At 40.9% G+C, this 16,211-nt stretch overlaps 3 protein-coding genes across 7 annotated transcripts in view; 2 read left to right on the top strand and 1 right to left on the bottom strand.

The window, feature by feature from the left end:
* The window catches only part of LOC126409051 (probable E3 ubiquitin-protein ligase HERC6), an 18,928-nt gene extending 16,871 nt beyond the window's left edge, over positions 1-2,057 (top strand). For both annotated transcript variants that reach the window (XM_050074938.1, XM_050074946.1), the window contains exons 22-23: positions 837-939; positions 1,048-2,057. In XM_050074938.1, the coding sequence (XP_049930895.1) occupies positions 837-939; positions 1,048-1,280 (336 nt within the window). In that variant the 3' untranslated portion in view covers positions 1,281-2,057. The remainder of the gene's footprint in view (positions 1-836; positions 940-1,047) is intronic.
* A 1,689-nt stretch (positions 2,058-3,746) lies between these two features.
* On the bottom strand, positions 3,747-10,846 carry yif1b (Yip1 interacting factor homolog B (S. cerevisiae)). Of its 4 annotated transcripts, none has more exons than XM_050032483.1 (8): positions 10,696-10,846; positions 9,050-9,128; positions 8,621-8,750; positions 8,365-8,469; positions 6,788-6,924; positions 6,034-6,189; positions 5,708-5,801; positions 3,747-5,361 (listed from the first exon to the last, which is right to left on the bottom strand). In XM_050032483.1, exons 1-8 carry the CDS (start codon positions 10,730-10,732, stop codon positions 5,206-5,208), a joined length of 894 nt encoding a protein of 297 aa, XP_049888440.1. In that variant the 5' UTR covers positions 10,733-10,846; the 3' UTR covers positions 3,747-5,205. The 4 variants fall into 4 exon arrangements, with proteins under 4 accessions (XP_049888440.1, XP_049888431.1, XP_049888423.1 ...); XM_050032474.1 differs by having other exon boundaries at positions 9,044-9,128; XM_050032466.1 differs by having other exon boundaries at positions 10,687-10,845.
* A 2,406-nt stretch (positions 10,847-13,252) lies between these two features.
* On the top strand, positions 13,253-15,784 carry LOC126401182 (GTPase IMAP family member 4-like). The gene is made up of 2 exons (XM_050062301.1): positions 13,253-13,331; positions 14,814-15,784. Exons 1-2 carry the CDS (start codon positions 13,253-13,255, stop codon positions 15,782-15,784), a joined length of 1,050 nt encoding a protein of 349 aa, XP_049918258.1.
* Positions 15,785-16,211: the final 427 nt, after the last annotated feature.

Genomic DNA, 16,211 nt, shown 5'->3' on the forward strand with positions numbered 1-16,211 from the left:
TCATATGCCTACAAAGTTGCGTGGTGATCGGTGAAACCCTTGAGATGTTATACACCTTTATGTGATGAGCCACGCCCTCCACAATATTCATTGCCTTATAGAAGCTCAGTTTTAGTAAGTTTTCCAACTTTTGCCAAGAGGGAACTTTAGATATTGGTCCCTAGATTATAATCACCGAGTTTCATGCAGATCGGTCAAACTTCCTAGGAAGAGATCAATTTTAAGTGTTTTTCAAAAAATTCAAAATGGCAGAAAATCTATATAACCGGAAGTTATGAGTTCTTGAGACTAATTTGTTCCTCATGAGGAGAGGCATCTCTGTGCAAAGTTTCATGTCTCTACGACATACGGGGCATGAGATATGCCCATTCAAAGTTTGCATTTTCAGTCGGTTGCTATAGCGCCCCCCTTTGGCCAATTGATGTAAGATTGCTTCATTCGCATCCTCCCATGACCCTCTACCACTGTGCCAAATTTCACATGGATTGACCAAGTCAGTGAGGAGAAAACCGTGGAACAGACACACAGACACACCCACAGACAGTTTTGGTCATTATATAGTAAGATTAAAGAGAAAAAATAAAAAGTGAAAATTAAAGATAATAATAGATAAATAAGAGATAAAATAAAACTGCTGCATCAGATGAATAAAGTGACTAAGAACCACAGAGTGGAGTAGGAAGTTAACTCAGTCCCTCTGAATTGTAGTGGAGTTAAAGTAAAAAGAAGCATAAAATTGAAAAAATTGAGTAAAGTACAAGTGCATTAAAATGTGAAAGTACAGTAGGTGAGTCAATGTACTTATCATTTTCATATCTATTTTTTTTCCCAAACAGAACACAGTTTATGAAGGAGTCTACCATGACAGTCATCCAAACATCGTGACCTTCTGGGAGGTGTTTGAGAATCTGACGGCAGAGGACAAGAAAAAATTCCTCTGTAAGGAAATGATTGTCCTCATTATCATCTCTCAGACCTGACTCAGTGAGGTTAGTTTCAGCTATTTGAGACATTTCTTTAATTAATCTAAGATGTTTCTGTTGCCAGTGTTCCTCACAGGCTGCGACCGCGTACCCTTCCTGGGCATGGAGAGCATCAAGATGAGAGTCGCTGTCCTCCCCGACGCTGCTGAGATCCATTTGCCAGAATCCCTCACCTGCCATTGTCTGTTACTGCTGCCTATCTACGAGAGGTACCCAGTGGAGAGGACGATGCAGACCAGGCTCCTGCAGGCTATTCATCACAACAGAGGCTTCTTGAAGCAAGTAGACACAGAATGAGGCAATGAAATCTCCTTCACTAACATCGTATTTTCTGTTAGTTTGACGCTTATTTATCTCTACAATCTGCCATATAATGTTGCGTTATCTTCAGTTAATGTTGTTAAGTAAGTTCTAACTGGGGTTCCATAGTGATATTATAGTGGTGAGTTATGAAGAAGTAAATCAGCAGCCGATGTTCTGTCATTTAGTCTGAGAAACAGTAATGCATGCATTTGTTTTTGTGCCTTTTTAATGGCTGATGCCACTTGCACATGGTATATATTGAAGTTTGTTAAGCTTACACTGATGAAGCAGCGCTGCTTGGAGTTTTATTAAACTATTACACAGAGTTAGAACCTGTTTTTTACACATAATCATTCAGCTTTGGCGAGTCACAAAAATATGCACTGGAGGGAAAGATTGAAAAACAACATTAATACTTCCTGACACATCACACACCAGGCCAGGATGCATGAATGAAACCAGTGGCATTAAGTACCCAGATCATGTAATAGATGGATGGATATTGGGCCAAAACCTTCTCCACTTCAGTAAAGTTTTAACGCCACTGCCATTGCTTTTACTCACTGCTACATTTATTCTGAGATGATAACCTAGCTTTTTTGGCACTTAAAACCCTTACATACTAACATTAAATGTTTTTCAGTTCATTTAAGACAAGCTTAAATCTTAGGGAGACAGAAAAAAAGTACAAAAATGTGTATAAGTCAAGAAAATGTGTATTTTTTTGCCCTTTGTTCCTTAATAACCTATTCAATAAATGGCTTTCTCTCATACTGGCTTGCAGTTATGATGATGTTGAAAATTGAGTAATTTAAATGAATGAATGACTTTATTTCGAACCGCAAATTCAAAAAACATAATAAAAACCAAACAAGACAAAGATAGCAGTGTCTGTTGGTTTAGCTCATATTTAATCTGCTTCCTGTTTTATTTTGTAAATTCTCTCCTCATGTGTCGTGTCTGGTTTTACACCTGTTTTGTGTTAGTCTTGTCTGCTCCGTGTCTTCCTCCTCCAGCTGTGTCTCGTCCTTGTCATTAGTCTTCTGTGTGTATATATACCTGTGTGTTTCCCTTTGTCAGTCCGTTCATTCCTGCCATCGTCATGCATCCATCCCTGGTCTTCATGTCTTTTCCTGGTTGTTTTTAGTTTGGATTTTTTGGAGTTGCCTACCTTTGTTGGAAAGTCCTTCATCAGCTATATTAAAGCTCGCCTTCTGTTGAAAACTCAAGCCTGCCTGTTGAATCTGCATTTGGGTCCTCTCCTGAGCTGAAACCTTAACATACAGTCCAAGTACCACCCAGTGTTACAGAATAAATATGCGTTCCCCTAACACAACCTTTCCTCATCTATGTATCTGCCAAAAATATCTTTTGTGTAGTTTTTTAAAATTGATTTATGTGTGTGCTTTGTTTCATTTCATCATGCAGCCCATTCCACACAAGTCCACCCCTTCTTGGTTGCACAAACACATAGTTTTTAAAATTAAATTCTCCCCTTCCCTGTCACAAAACATTTTTTGAATGTTGTTCTCGCTTTCAACATGATTATTGCAGTTTCAAATTTGACTAGATCTGTTGGTGTGTTCCCTGTGACCCACATTCTGTACTGTCCTGATTGCTCTCTTTTCAAGGATGTATAATAAGTTGCTTTTGTAAGTGTTGCCCTAAACTTCCACACAGTAAAGCAAGGTTTATGCTTCTCCGTACCTACGACGCAGAGGGCTTTGCCAAGGCGTTGTGTCCCTCTGCGACCGACACAGAGAAGCGACGTGCACCTCCAAAAAATTGTAACCATGCATCGAGGCAATGCAGACCCAACGCAAGGGCTATGATTGGTCCTTCAAACTACATCATTTCCGGCATTTTGCAAGGTTTCACTTTCTGCTGCAGTACCACAACACCGCCATTTTCAGAAGTCTCCATTGTGATTGGTTGTGTTATGAGTTTTTGAGTTTGAGGAGCATTTGTTGTTCAATGTCGATCATTTCGAGCTCCAGCAACAGTCTTTCTCTCTCGGTCGCCATCTTCACTGTGACTAGAGCAAAGCCGCAAGATAAACAAATGAACGAGCAATGACCATAGACGTCACAGAGTCTAGGTAGATATATAAAAGAACTGCCCCCCCCAAGCACTTTGGCGGGGAATTGCATAGCGACATAGACCAACAAGACGCAGAACTATGATAGGCACACACCAACTGCAGGTTGCGTCAAGTGTACACAGAAGCATAAATAAACTTTTAAGTCAAATATGATACGACAGAGCCTGGTTTATGCATGGTGTTAAATTGGCCCCATCTTTTATTAAATACTATTCTTAACTTTGTAGTTAACAGCCTAATATCCACAAATAGAAGGTGCAAACAGCAGCGATCAAAGATTCGTACCTCCTTTCTCTCCGTAACTGGTTGATTAAAAGTAATTTCCTGTATTTCAAATTTAGCTGCAGTAGTTTCTTTTATTTATTTATTTTAAATCAAGTGAGAAAAATGATTACAAGCAAATTTCAAGCACACAAAACACAACTCACACCTCAGCAGCTCCATCAGTCAGGCTTTATTTATCTGCCGTCATATCATTTCCATGGCTTGATTTGTTATGTTGTATGCTTTCAGCCTACTCTAGGGATGGCGTCCAGTCATGTTTAATCCTGAAAAAAGTGACCTATCTGCTACATTTATATTAAATGAGTCCGTTATAATGATGCAATTTAAGAAATCCTTTTTAAATGCTTCGTCAAATATTTGGAAAAAGGTTTTATTGGCACCTCAGACAATTAAAATAAGTGTTTCAGCATTTATCATAATCACAAGTTTCATCTGAGAATAAAGCAAAACCTGAATTTTAAATTATATTCCTGAATTTAAGTGAAAGTGAATCCTACCCTGGTTTGAGTTAACACTGGCTACATAAAAAAGCTGACATGGTGACTTACAAGCACATGAACGCACAACAAACTATATCAGACATTAAAATATTTCAAGTATCTGAAAGACACAAACAATCTTCACAGGGCAAACCATCCCATCTCTTCCCTTTCTTTATTCCGTCTGACTTTCAATATGAAAAGCAGTAAATAATTTACTTGTTTTTTTAAAAGGATATCAAAGTCAATTCAACATTTCATAGCGACGTCCCCACCCTGGCGTCACGGCTTACACACAGTCGATATTTCTATTCAAGAGTTGTCAGGCAGCAAAGCTCAAACATGTATCAAAGCTCATACAAAAAGATTAAACATAAAATGGAGGTGGTGCTGCACCCACACTTACACACCAGTTACTGTACATTACCCTCGTCTCCGGATAAATGAGGACAGATATTTCTCTAAGCCATGAAACAAACATTAGTCGAAACAGAGCCAGTTGATCGTTTTAAACCTGGATTTGACTTTTGTTCTCGTCATTAAATGGACGGTTGTGTGAGGTTAGTGTGCTTTATCTTTACAGTCGGCTCAGAAAAATCGCATGAGATATCAGACCGGAGCAACGTCTGTGGTAATACTTTTGCTATACACATACATACATACTTAAATAGTCCTAAAAAACAAAATTAACAAATAATTACACAGTATAGAAAAACAACTTAAAGCCACTTGCTCTTGCTACACGTTTCTGAAGACATGACATAAAAAAAAGACAAAAAAAGGCAACACTAATGTCACAGGGCTGTGCTGTGAGAGACACGGCTGTAATGCCTCACATCCTCTCCTAATCGTTTCATAGCATGTTCCATGCGTACATGGAGCGAGTCTTGTGAGTCTGTCTTTATGTCTGGGAACATGATGGGATATCATCCAGACGACTGTGGCCGCTGTGTTTCATCCAAGTCCAGCTTCTTTGATGTGTGTGTTTTCTTTAAGGGGGTGAGATGGCGTTCGGAGAGCCAAGTTCATCTTCTGCACAGTGAGTGTGTGGGTTTTATCTAATGAGATGGTAGGTGAGCCAGTACATGAAGATGGGTTGTGCTGCTGCTATTGACATGGTGAGGTACATCCTCAGCTGGTTCCTGGCTCCTCTCACCAGCCTCCCCTCCGCCGCCGCCTCGGATAGCAGCTTCAGACGCAAGGTGCGGATCTGAGGAGAGACACGTTGAAGATATTCTTTAATCAGGCATTAAACAAACATGTCTTATGTCAGCTGAGCCACTTAACACATGACCTGTGACATACTACAGCTCCACAATAACATCTGTCTTTGAGTAGGTCATCATGTTCAGATTTTAACGTCAGAGCTCGAAATACTTGATCAGAACATTTTGAGGAGATTCTTAGCAAAACTAATATGGAAAGAGCTTAGCACTACTGCGATTGTGCAAAAGTTTGTGCAGTGGGCATCTGTTCTCAATTATTTGGAAACAGGAAATCTGTCCATCAAGATGAGTATTTTAAACTATCAAGAGTTAGTAAATCCTGCAACTCACCATAAAGACAAAGATGGCAGCACAGCACCACAGCAGAGAGAGATAGTACGCTGGCTTCCCAAACATCAGGCCTGCTACTATCCCTACGATCATCCTGAGGACACAGAGAAGAGACACACACACACACACACAGTCACAGGTTAGGTGTAAGATCCACAGAGCCTTAGTGTTCAACTAAGAGAGGTTTTGTTCTGAGCAGCGTTCAAGGGAAAAATCTTCCAATTGAGAAACGGCTGTGCAAAATACTCAAATACAAGTGACGAGAGGAGGTGAGGAGAACAGAGGGTGAGTTGGTGATGAAAATTATATAGCGACGCTGTACATACCCAACATATTTGTAGCCAGAGAAGGCCAGCAGGTCTATGGTCGTGAGGTCGGTGTTCACAGTCACAAGGTAGAGCGACAGCAGCACTGCCAGGACTTCCATGATCAGCCACACCAACGCTGAGCTGGCCTGAACTCCCAGCAGCTCCGGAGAAAACCTGCAAGATGCACAAAATGATATGGTCACTACACAGTCTATATACTGTGAACTAGCAGACTCTAGTTGTTAAATGTTGTCAATGTGAGGTGGTATATCATTATTTATCATGTTCTTTGAGCATAAGTCTACACAAATATTTAAATTTTAGTACCATTTCAATCCACTAATTAGATTTATAATGTAATTATTTTGCAAAAAACTGAAGTGGAATCAGTGCAACACTAATTAATCCCTCCAGATTTTGTTTTCCTTTTAAGACATCACTGTCCTCTCAGCTGACACAAGCTCAACAGCACCAGAAGGCAGAGTTTTAATTGCTTTGTGGCAGCTGTTGTTGCTCTATGGGTGTGCATTAGACTGAAGAGCCACCCATAAAATGGAGCTGGCTCAAAACTAAGACAATACGTTGGTGGAAAACACCCAGGATTCAATTAAACTGACATGTAGTTATGTAGAAAGACAAAAAAAAACAAAGAAATCTGCTCCCCAGTTGTTAATGATCACAGCTTAGATACAGAATCAAATGATAAGGTGCTAGATTTGTGTGTCTTTCCCATACTAGTATCATGTTGATAAAAACATGGCTGCATATGTACCTGTTCTGTGTGCCGAGGGCCAGGCCAGCCACCAGGACGTACGTGATGAAGCCCATGGTGGGAATGTAGAGATCAGGAGCGTTCACATCGAAGCGTGGAGCCACAGGAGTGTCCTGCTGGTAACTCACCTCCCAGTTCTACAACACACACGATCGCACACTTAAAACTTGCTAAATCCTTACTGATTAAACTTGGGGTGAAAACATGCAGAATTTCACAGGTGAAGTGATGAATATTACATCTGTGACTTTCATCCAACCTAACAGACTACTGTCACAAACATATGAGACATATTAGGGAAGCCTCAGAGGCCCACAGATACATAAACATGTTTCCACATGCACAGGATTACCTCTGCCTTTGCAAAGCATAGGAATGGGAATTAAGTATCTGTTCCAGGATGTTCAATATACTGGAATAATTTGCTTCCAAGCTTATGAATTCATGTTATCATTGACAGCATGTTTTTTCTGAGAGTTGCACATAGCAAAACACTGATGTCCAACTCATGCTACTATGCTGTTAAAAACTTGCAAAACGAAGGAGTGACGGTGGAGAGGAACAAACAGCCAAAAGCGCGGCTTCATTTAGCATATTAATTATGTAAAATTATAGTTTTAAATCAGGGTGGAAACATCTGCAACATACTGAAACATCTTTTTATTCAACAAATTCCAGGAATGCCATGTATTTGACATACTATGCACAAGTGCCGCTGCTTCCCAACCAAGAGGAACGTCCGTGACAGAGGTAAATATCCTGTTATAATAACGTTAGTGCCATGCACACAGGCTTAGCAGATTTTTTCTGAGAACCTAAATAAAAATGATTGCTGTATAAATATTATCTCATTTAATCCACTTTAGGTGATGACCTGAGTCACATGGATGCCTTCTTTATACCCTGTGTTTCTACACTGTGTTCACACTTGGAGATGATAAAGCCAGGGCTCTCACGGTCATGGAAAACCTGGAAAGGTCATGAAGTTTCACAATCACATTTTCCAGGCCTGGATCCTGATCCTGGATTTAACGAAAGTCACTGGAAGTTTTGGAAAAATTGTGGAATTTGTTGTGTGTAATGAAATTGTTGTATTAATCTTCCATGGATAACCTTCCACGTAATGGCAAATTCATTTTCTGTAGTTTATGACATAGCTCTAATGTGTCGATGTGTGACAACATTTTGTTTATCATCATCCTCCCCGCATTCTTTCTCTCCCTTTCTGTATGCCAGCTAGCTGAAATTATGTTTGAACAGAGTTTGATTCTGATATGTTTAAAAAAGTGGCGCAAGAAAAATAAAAATTATTATGAGTCCTTTAAAAGTCCTTTTTTTTTTCATTTCCATGAAAATGTGTGGGAACCATATAAAGCAGTTGCATTGATGCTGGAAACCTGTTAAGGTCTGCTTTTTTCCCCCACACAGAAAATTGATCAGGAATCAATGAGGCAATTGATAAAAAAAAAAATCTGACTGATAAGCAGGATTGAAAATGCCACTGGTATCAATAAAATCTTCCAATTTCCATCCTTAGCAAAGTGCCAGACATAGCAGAATAATCTAAAGAGACTTACCTCATGCATGTAAGGGAAAACCAGGAGGCCCAGCTTCTTCCCCACATACACTGTGTCCACAGCAAAGTAATACTTCAGCTTAGAAATAGGGATGAACCTGTCCAGCTGAAACAAGCAAACACACAGACATACACACATGCATTATTCAGCCTGATTTGGCCCTGACCTGACGCATTACCACGCTTTCTGGAGCACCTTGTAGCATCCATTTTGCATCCTTTCTAGTAAGCAATATGATAAAATATTAATGACTTACATTCTTGTCCACCATTTCCCTTCCCTGGGACGCCAGTGAGCTGCCATATGCCATAGCCAGGTTAGACATGGGGTCTGACAGGATGGACTGGGCAGGAAATCCCGCTGCTTGAGGCCCGGCCGGCGGGTTACTGGCAACGTGACACAAGAAAATGTATCAACTGAAAGAACATGATGGATGTATTATACAGTCAGATTGTGAGGAGGCAATACAAACAGTGCAAAGCTGAACTAGCGGTAAGCAAATTAGACTCGTATAATGTTGTCTTTCAAGAGTCATATTTTTACTTTTGAGGGCATGATCCCATTGACAAGGGTAGCCTGAATATTTCTTTGATGTAATGTAGGACACATACAAAATGCAAGTAAAATATATATGTTCTCAACAGTTTAATATCCAGACAAACTTCAGCCTGGCTCCCACCTGTACCCTGTTCCACTCGTATCCTCAAACAGCTGGCTGCCATCTGACCCATCCACTGAACTATTCCTGAGACGCATATTAGGCTCTGGATGAAAACAGAGTGGTTAAAGACAGAGATATGTCAAACAAAGGAGCAGATCCCAACCTCTTAAATCACACCAAATTATGTAGAAAAATTAGTAAAGCAAGCACATGCAAGACAGCCACGATAAAATCTAAGAAACCAGCATGCATCAGTTGCCCAATTTTTCCTCACCCTTTTCTGACATATGATACTTAAATTAGACATTTAAGACCAGTCGATCACTGACACTGGCTGTCCTGTGAACCTTGCGCTGATAATTTTCAGAGTGTCGTGTTAAGTTTCAGGGTTACATCACACTGTGAGTGTCCACAGTGGTGAACATCTGTAGCACATATTTCTTTGTAGAGGAAGACTAGGGATTTCTAGCACAACCTCACTTTATTTCAACGTGCATGGAGAAAGAATAAAGTCTTTAGAGGTAAAGTATGAAGAGACCAACACATTTCAGCCTCTGGCCTTCTGTCAGGCTCATCTCCCACTTCAATAGGGGCTGAAATGTACTGGTAAAGTCACTTCAACATTGCGTATATCCAAAGTTTGTGCACAAATGAAAAGTCTGTGTGCAACTGAGCAGACAATTCAAGTGCTCTGTGCAGGAGAAAGAGCTTTTTGACTTCATAGCCTGAGGAGCAATAACCTGATCACACACAGATCACAAGCGCAGATTACATCACCACCACCACAGAGCCACTGACTGTTTTAGTTTGGACCTCATTTCCCTGTCATCCCTGACGTTAAAGGAGCGTAATGGATATGACATACAACCCACACATAGAGACACCTTTAAATGTACTGAAACTACTTAAGCCTGTCACACTGACTGTCAACATTAGCCTTGTGTTTTTAACTCATAAATCAAGATTGTGTGTCTTGGCTGTGGTGCTCACATGTCAGCCTGATGGGGTGTGTTTGGGGGAGGCTTGTTTACATTTTGTGATGCATAGATATCTATTTGGAGACAGTTGTTTTAAGGACCTGAGGTAAGGTTAAATCAGATGTATTGGCTGTAGCATCATTGCTCTGAACATTGGAGTCATAAATAAACCCAGCACCCAGAGTCTAACCCAGACTGAAGCTTGGAAACACAGGCTTAGCTAACGTTAGCTAACATGCGTATTAGCATTAATGAGACTATAAACACATAAAAATGTATCCCAAAGTCATTACACAGAAACCTTCACACAGTAGGGACAGAAATGACACGTAGAGACCCCGGCTAATGTATGAGAGACTACTGTTAGCTTCCCTATCCCGTGTACCGTTAGGTTAATTAGCTAGTTAGCATCGTTTAGTTAGCTAGTGTTTAATAATATATTGTGTGCTGCTACTTCCGCTTTACTTTGCTAACACTGTCTTCCACATTTAGTTGGTGGACTTGAGTTTGACGGGTCCGTGTTTGCGTTTTTACCAGTTGTTTAACGTTATCCAGCTAGCTGTTAGCATTAGCCGGTTGGAAACAGCGACAGCATCATCACCGTTTAAAGCTAGCGGGTACAAAATGTGCACATGCAGCCCAGAGCTAATATTGGAGGCTGATTTGATCGATAAACTCACGTACGTAACTTACGCTGTCTGAACCCGCTCTGACTTGCTGTGTAATCCATTTGGACTGACTTGCTGGAGGCGGTAGCCGTCAGTAAACCAACTCCACTGAGATGCGGTTGCTACCAGTTGACAAGCTACACAGAGAAGTTGGAGTCATTCATAAGTTTTACACGGAAGTAAACGCTTTCTTCTTCTTCTATGGATTTAATGACGGCATACAAACAGGTGTGACATATGAATACCGCCACCTACTGCCACCCAGCGTCCCTACTGCCAGCCAGGTTAAGTAAAGCGTTTATCTTATCTATCCTCTATCTCCAGCATCATGTAATGCCACTCCTGCTCCTCTACCATAACCTTACATTATCTCTTTCTACTTTGAACTGTTTGTCAACATTTTTTTTATCACTATAAAGTAGTGTAGTGTAAATTCACTTAAGTAGTTTCATTTAGTATAATCTTTAGGTACTTATACATTTCAGAAGAAAAATAAGCATTGTACACATGTTCATGGATTATTAACAAAGATTCATTCATTTATTTTCCATAACTGCTTGTCCTGTTAGAGGTCGCAGTGGGGCTGGAGCCTATCCCAGCTGACATTGGGCGAGAGGCAGGGCACACCCTGGACAGGTCACCAGACTATCACAGGGCTGACACATAGAGACAGACAACCATTCACACTCACATTCACACCTACGGACAATTTAAAGTCACCAATTAACCTGCATGTCTTTGGACTGTTGGAGGAAGCTGGAGTACCCTCAGAAAACCCACCCCAGGTTTTAGGATTCATTCCTACATCTAAACACCTATGCCTGGTGCTCCCTCAGCAAAAAACCCGAACTCCAAGCTTTGCTCTGGCTCTCTCGCGCACACACTTGCGCTCACCCCAGATGGTTTCTGCACACTTTGCTTCTGCTTTACAAGGGGCTGGCTGGGCTCAGCCTTAGAGATGGGGTAAGGAGCTCAGACATCCGGAGGGAGCTCGGAGTAGAGCCGTTGCTCCTGTGTGTCGAAAGGGGTCAGTTGAGGTGGTTCTTGCATCTGATCAGGATGCCTCCTGGGCGCCTCCTGTTAGAGGTGTTCCGGGCAAGTCCCACTGGTAGGAGGCCCCGGGGCAGACCCAGCACACTGGAGGATTACATATCTTATCTGTCCTGGGAACGCCTTGGGGTCCCCCAGGAGGAGCTTTAAAGCATTGCTTGGGAGAGGGACGTCTGGAATACTTTGTTCAGCCTGCTGCCTCTGCGACCTGGCTTTGGATAAGCGTTTGTAAATGGATGGATGGATTGATTTGCAACACTTTACACTCCATTTCCTCACACGTTTTTACATGACTGATTTAACTGACTGACACAGATTTGCAGTAGTTCTTTTTTTTTTCTCATACAATAAATAATTGACCACCATCCATTGCATCAATTTCCCTCTTTATCATGGCCTATGAGCCGGGTAATGGCAGTATGTTCTTCTTCAATATATATTTTTTCTTGTAACCGAATCAATGATCTGAAACTTCCACCACTGTGTTTTCACGATACAATAAATGGGGCTTGCAAGTCCTGTATGTTCTAACCTTTCATCATTACAAGATGTATCATTGATTTAGCTTCAAAGGTATGGAAAACATTTTCTGAAATACCATCATCAGTATTCTTTAATTCTCCTTTTTCCAAATCAACAGCAGCATTGTTCCCTTCTCCTGATGTAAAGAGGCAAAGGAAATATTTCAGACATCATCATAATGACGAATGTCAGACTTGGCAGTTGATGTGAACTGTGACTGAGACACCATCTATCGTCACAGCAGACAATAATAGTGACAGTGACAACAGGAGATGTTTACAGTGTGAAATGATTTCCACACAGGACACCTTTCTTTGAAACAGGAGCAGCCGGATTCTCAGCAGTTAGAGTAAATGTGTCTGTGCTGATAGGAAGTTGAAAACAAAGATGCAGGGATTCAGGCGACTGCTCGACAAGTATATCATCCTAAAACATACAGGCACAAAAATATGACAAAGTAGGTCCATTGTTTTAGCCATGCTAGCAGCAATGCTCTAGGTATGGTAACGTTGGTCAGTTATTCCACTCACCATTTTAGTCCAGATTGAAATATCTCTATGAATATTGAATGGATTGCCATGAAATTTGTACACACTAGTAGTTCCTAGAGGATGGATCGCAAAGGTGGCTTCACAGTCACTCTATAGAGAACCCTTTGGTGTCCCTACATGTAAGCTTTATTTAAAATGTTTTGACACCTGTTTTCTTTGCAATGCCAGGAGTTCCCAGAAATGTTATCATGTCACTAATCCTCTTATGGGTTTTCCCATGCCATGTATTTCCTGGTAACATTGGCACATTATACTTTCTGTTTCTCGAGAATGTGATCAAACTTGAGTGCTGACTTTTTACATACCGTTGATGCAAAGCTGCCTACAGAAAGACAGAGACATAAAAGGTTACACACTCTGTGTGACTCCAAAAAAGCACCACTTCTCATAAGCCGGCTGGAGAAGACAGAACTGTTTTCATGATTCAGACATTTGTGTGAGCTCCAGATCTGTAAAACTATGGCCTTCAGTGCTCTGAGGCGAAGTCAGAGGGATGGCAGAGGCAAAGGCAAAAACACTACAAGGAGCGAGAACACAGGTAATCTCCTCTTTCTTGTCTGTTTTAGTCTTTTTTATTTATTCAGCTATACTTGCATTATTTAATTTCATCCTTCAAATGCCTGGGGCTGTATTCACAATGCTTCCTAGTACAAAGAGTTCATCCTAGTGACAAAATTATATGAAAATTCTTAGTATTAAGACATTTTCTAAGAATTTTCCCTTGAAGGTAAGACGTCCTGCTCAAGATTAAAGTTATTCACAAAGCATTTTAGCCCGTAAGAGACCTCTTAAGGTAAAAAAAACAAACTACTAGGAGTAGAGAGACGGATTTTCAAGGGGCTTAAGAGTTTCTTAAGCAGAGGAGAAAAATGCAGAAAGACAAAGAGTTAGGAGAAATATTCTCAAAACACTGACACAGCACTGATGACTTGGGTTGTCTCAACCTTTCATCAGTAGAATGATAACACAAACAGTGTCAACACTTTCAGTCTCATATTGTGATGCAGGTCATTTCATTTCCACTGGATGTCCACATCCTGCAGGCTCAAAAAAACAGCCTGTCTGTGACAACCAATCTGTAAAAGGAATACGTCATATCTTGCAACGGGGTCAACCACACCTCCTCTGTCCCTTCCTTGCTCAGAGTTGCTCTGATAATTTTCCTACATCCTAAACTAGGACTACATACTCAAACTTTTTAGGCTAAATTAGGAGCTATCTGCGAGTATTCTTAGATTTGATGTAGGACAAATTAATCTAGATTAAATCATAGAAAAGTACCTAAAAACCCAAACATCTGACTGAAAATTAAAAAACAAAATATATTAAGGTTACCCTATTGATGATTTAGTAAAGATCATGTAATTGTCGACATAGAAATGCGTTATTTGAAATTATTTATTTTACTTACTCTTTATTCTTCTGTGTTGTACATGTCAGTTATATACAGTAATGATATCTTTACAAACTTGACAGTTAGTTCAAAGCCTTTATATTACATTTTATCATTCTTATATTCTTTTCATTCTCGATACTTTTAATGCTGCCATGTCCTAATCTGGGAAACATTGCATGTATTGCATTGTTGAGACAATCTGTGTTTAGTTTATGCTACATATATGTGTACTGAATTACAGAAGACAACGAGGCTAAAGCCCAAATTTTGGTTTGTTTTCGATTGTTTAATCAGTACGCAGACAGTAAAGTATAATTTAAAAAGGACAGTTTGTGCTTTTTGTGGGAATAATATGCTTTAGCTAGCCAAAACCACAAACTCTGCTACTACCAAACAGTTTCCGGCAGTAGCAGCACTACAAGTAGCAGCAGACTTAGCCTACCAGATTGACTACATTTCACAGTAGTGTGGTTTTAGCTTAGCTGTTTTCTTAACCTGATGGAAGCTTGAAACAGATCCAAGTCGTCACTGCTGCACTGCTGACAAATACCTTCACTTTAATTTCACTTTCATTTCTGGCATAAGATGGTTACCACTAAACGTATTTCTCACTTTATTTTGTAGATATTGATCCCAATGAAGAAATCCGAATGGTGCTGATCGGAAAGACAGGAAATGGGAAGAGTGAATCGGGAAACAACATCCTAAATCGAAAGGCTTTTGCGTCAGTCCTCTCTCCGCAGTCTGTGACGTCAGAGTGTGAAAAGGCCAAAGGGATGGTGGATGGACGCAGGGTCGCAGTCATCGACACACCTGGAATATACGACACAAAGTACAAAGAAGCCGAGGTGCTCGGGAAGCTGAAGGAGTGCATCTCTTTCTCCGCTCCCGGCCCACACGTGTTCCTGATTGTGGTCAAGTTGAGCAGATTCACAGAGGAAGAACAGAAAACTGTTGAACTTCTGCAGCAGGTGTTTGGTGACAAAGCTGCAGACTACTCCATGGTTCTCTTCACTCACGGTGACCGGCTGGGACAGACAAAAATTGAAGACTTTTTTAGAAAAAGTCATCAACTTAGCCATTTGATCAGAAAATGTAACGGGCGGTATCACGTCCTCAATAACACACTGTCCGATAACAGCCAGGGGCCTCAGCTGCTCGCAAAGATAGTAAAGATGATCGGTGAAAATGGAGGAACGTTTTACACAAATGAAATGTTCCAGGAGGCAGAAAAAGCGATCCAAGAACAGCAACTAAAGATTTTGAAGGCCAGTGCCGAGCAAAAACTCAGAGAAGAGGAAAAACTGAGGGCGATGTTTGAAGGAGAGCACCTGCAGAAAGAGTTGAATAATCTCAATAATGAGTACAAACGAAAATCAAGAGAAAAGGCAGAGAGGAAAAACAAATTCATTCACACTGGTCTGGTCATAACAACTGCTGAAGTGGGTATGGCAATCGGTGCTGGGGCAGCAGCTGTTGGAGGTCCAATTTGCATCGCCGTCGGAGCAGCGGTGGGCGGAGCAGTCGGGGCTGTAGTGGGAGTCTTAGCACCAGCAGCAGTGATAGCTCTGAAAAATAAATGCTCTGTGCAATAAAAGATGAAGGCCACTGCATTTACATGGCCAGTGTGCTGAAGAATAGAAAAGCACTGACCAAAGAACTGACACAGCTTCCTGTCACAGATTAACATTATGGTTACTTTGTGGTCTGATATAAGAAAGCATAAGTTAAAGCTGCCTTTTATGCCTTTAATGAACAGGACAGTGTGAAAGGGGGAGAGAGAAATAATGACACGCAGCAAAGGGCCGCAGGCTTGAACTGAACCTGCTGCAGTAAGGACGAATCCTTTTTTACCTGGGGCGCCTGCTTTATCCACTAAGTCATCAACGCCCCCACATTGACTGTTTTGGTTCACTTTCATGTTTCAATCCCCTGTACCTGCACAAAATTAGATTTTGGTTGTGTAAAAGCCAAAAGAGGTGTTTCCCCCAGGAGCTGGTAGAGACCAAACCAGAGCTAACA

This window comes from Epinephelus moara, chromosome 2, assembly GCF_006386435.1.
Source record: "Epinephelus moara isolate mb chromosome 2, YSFRI_EMoa_1.0, whole genome shotgun sequence".
Classification (NCBI taxonomy): domain Eukaryota; kingdom Metazoa; phylum Chordata; class Actinopteri; order Perciformes; family Serranidae; genus Epinephelus; species Epinephelus moara.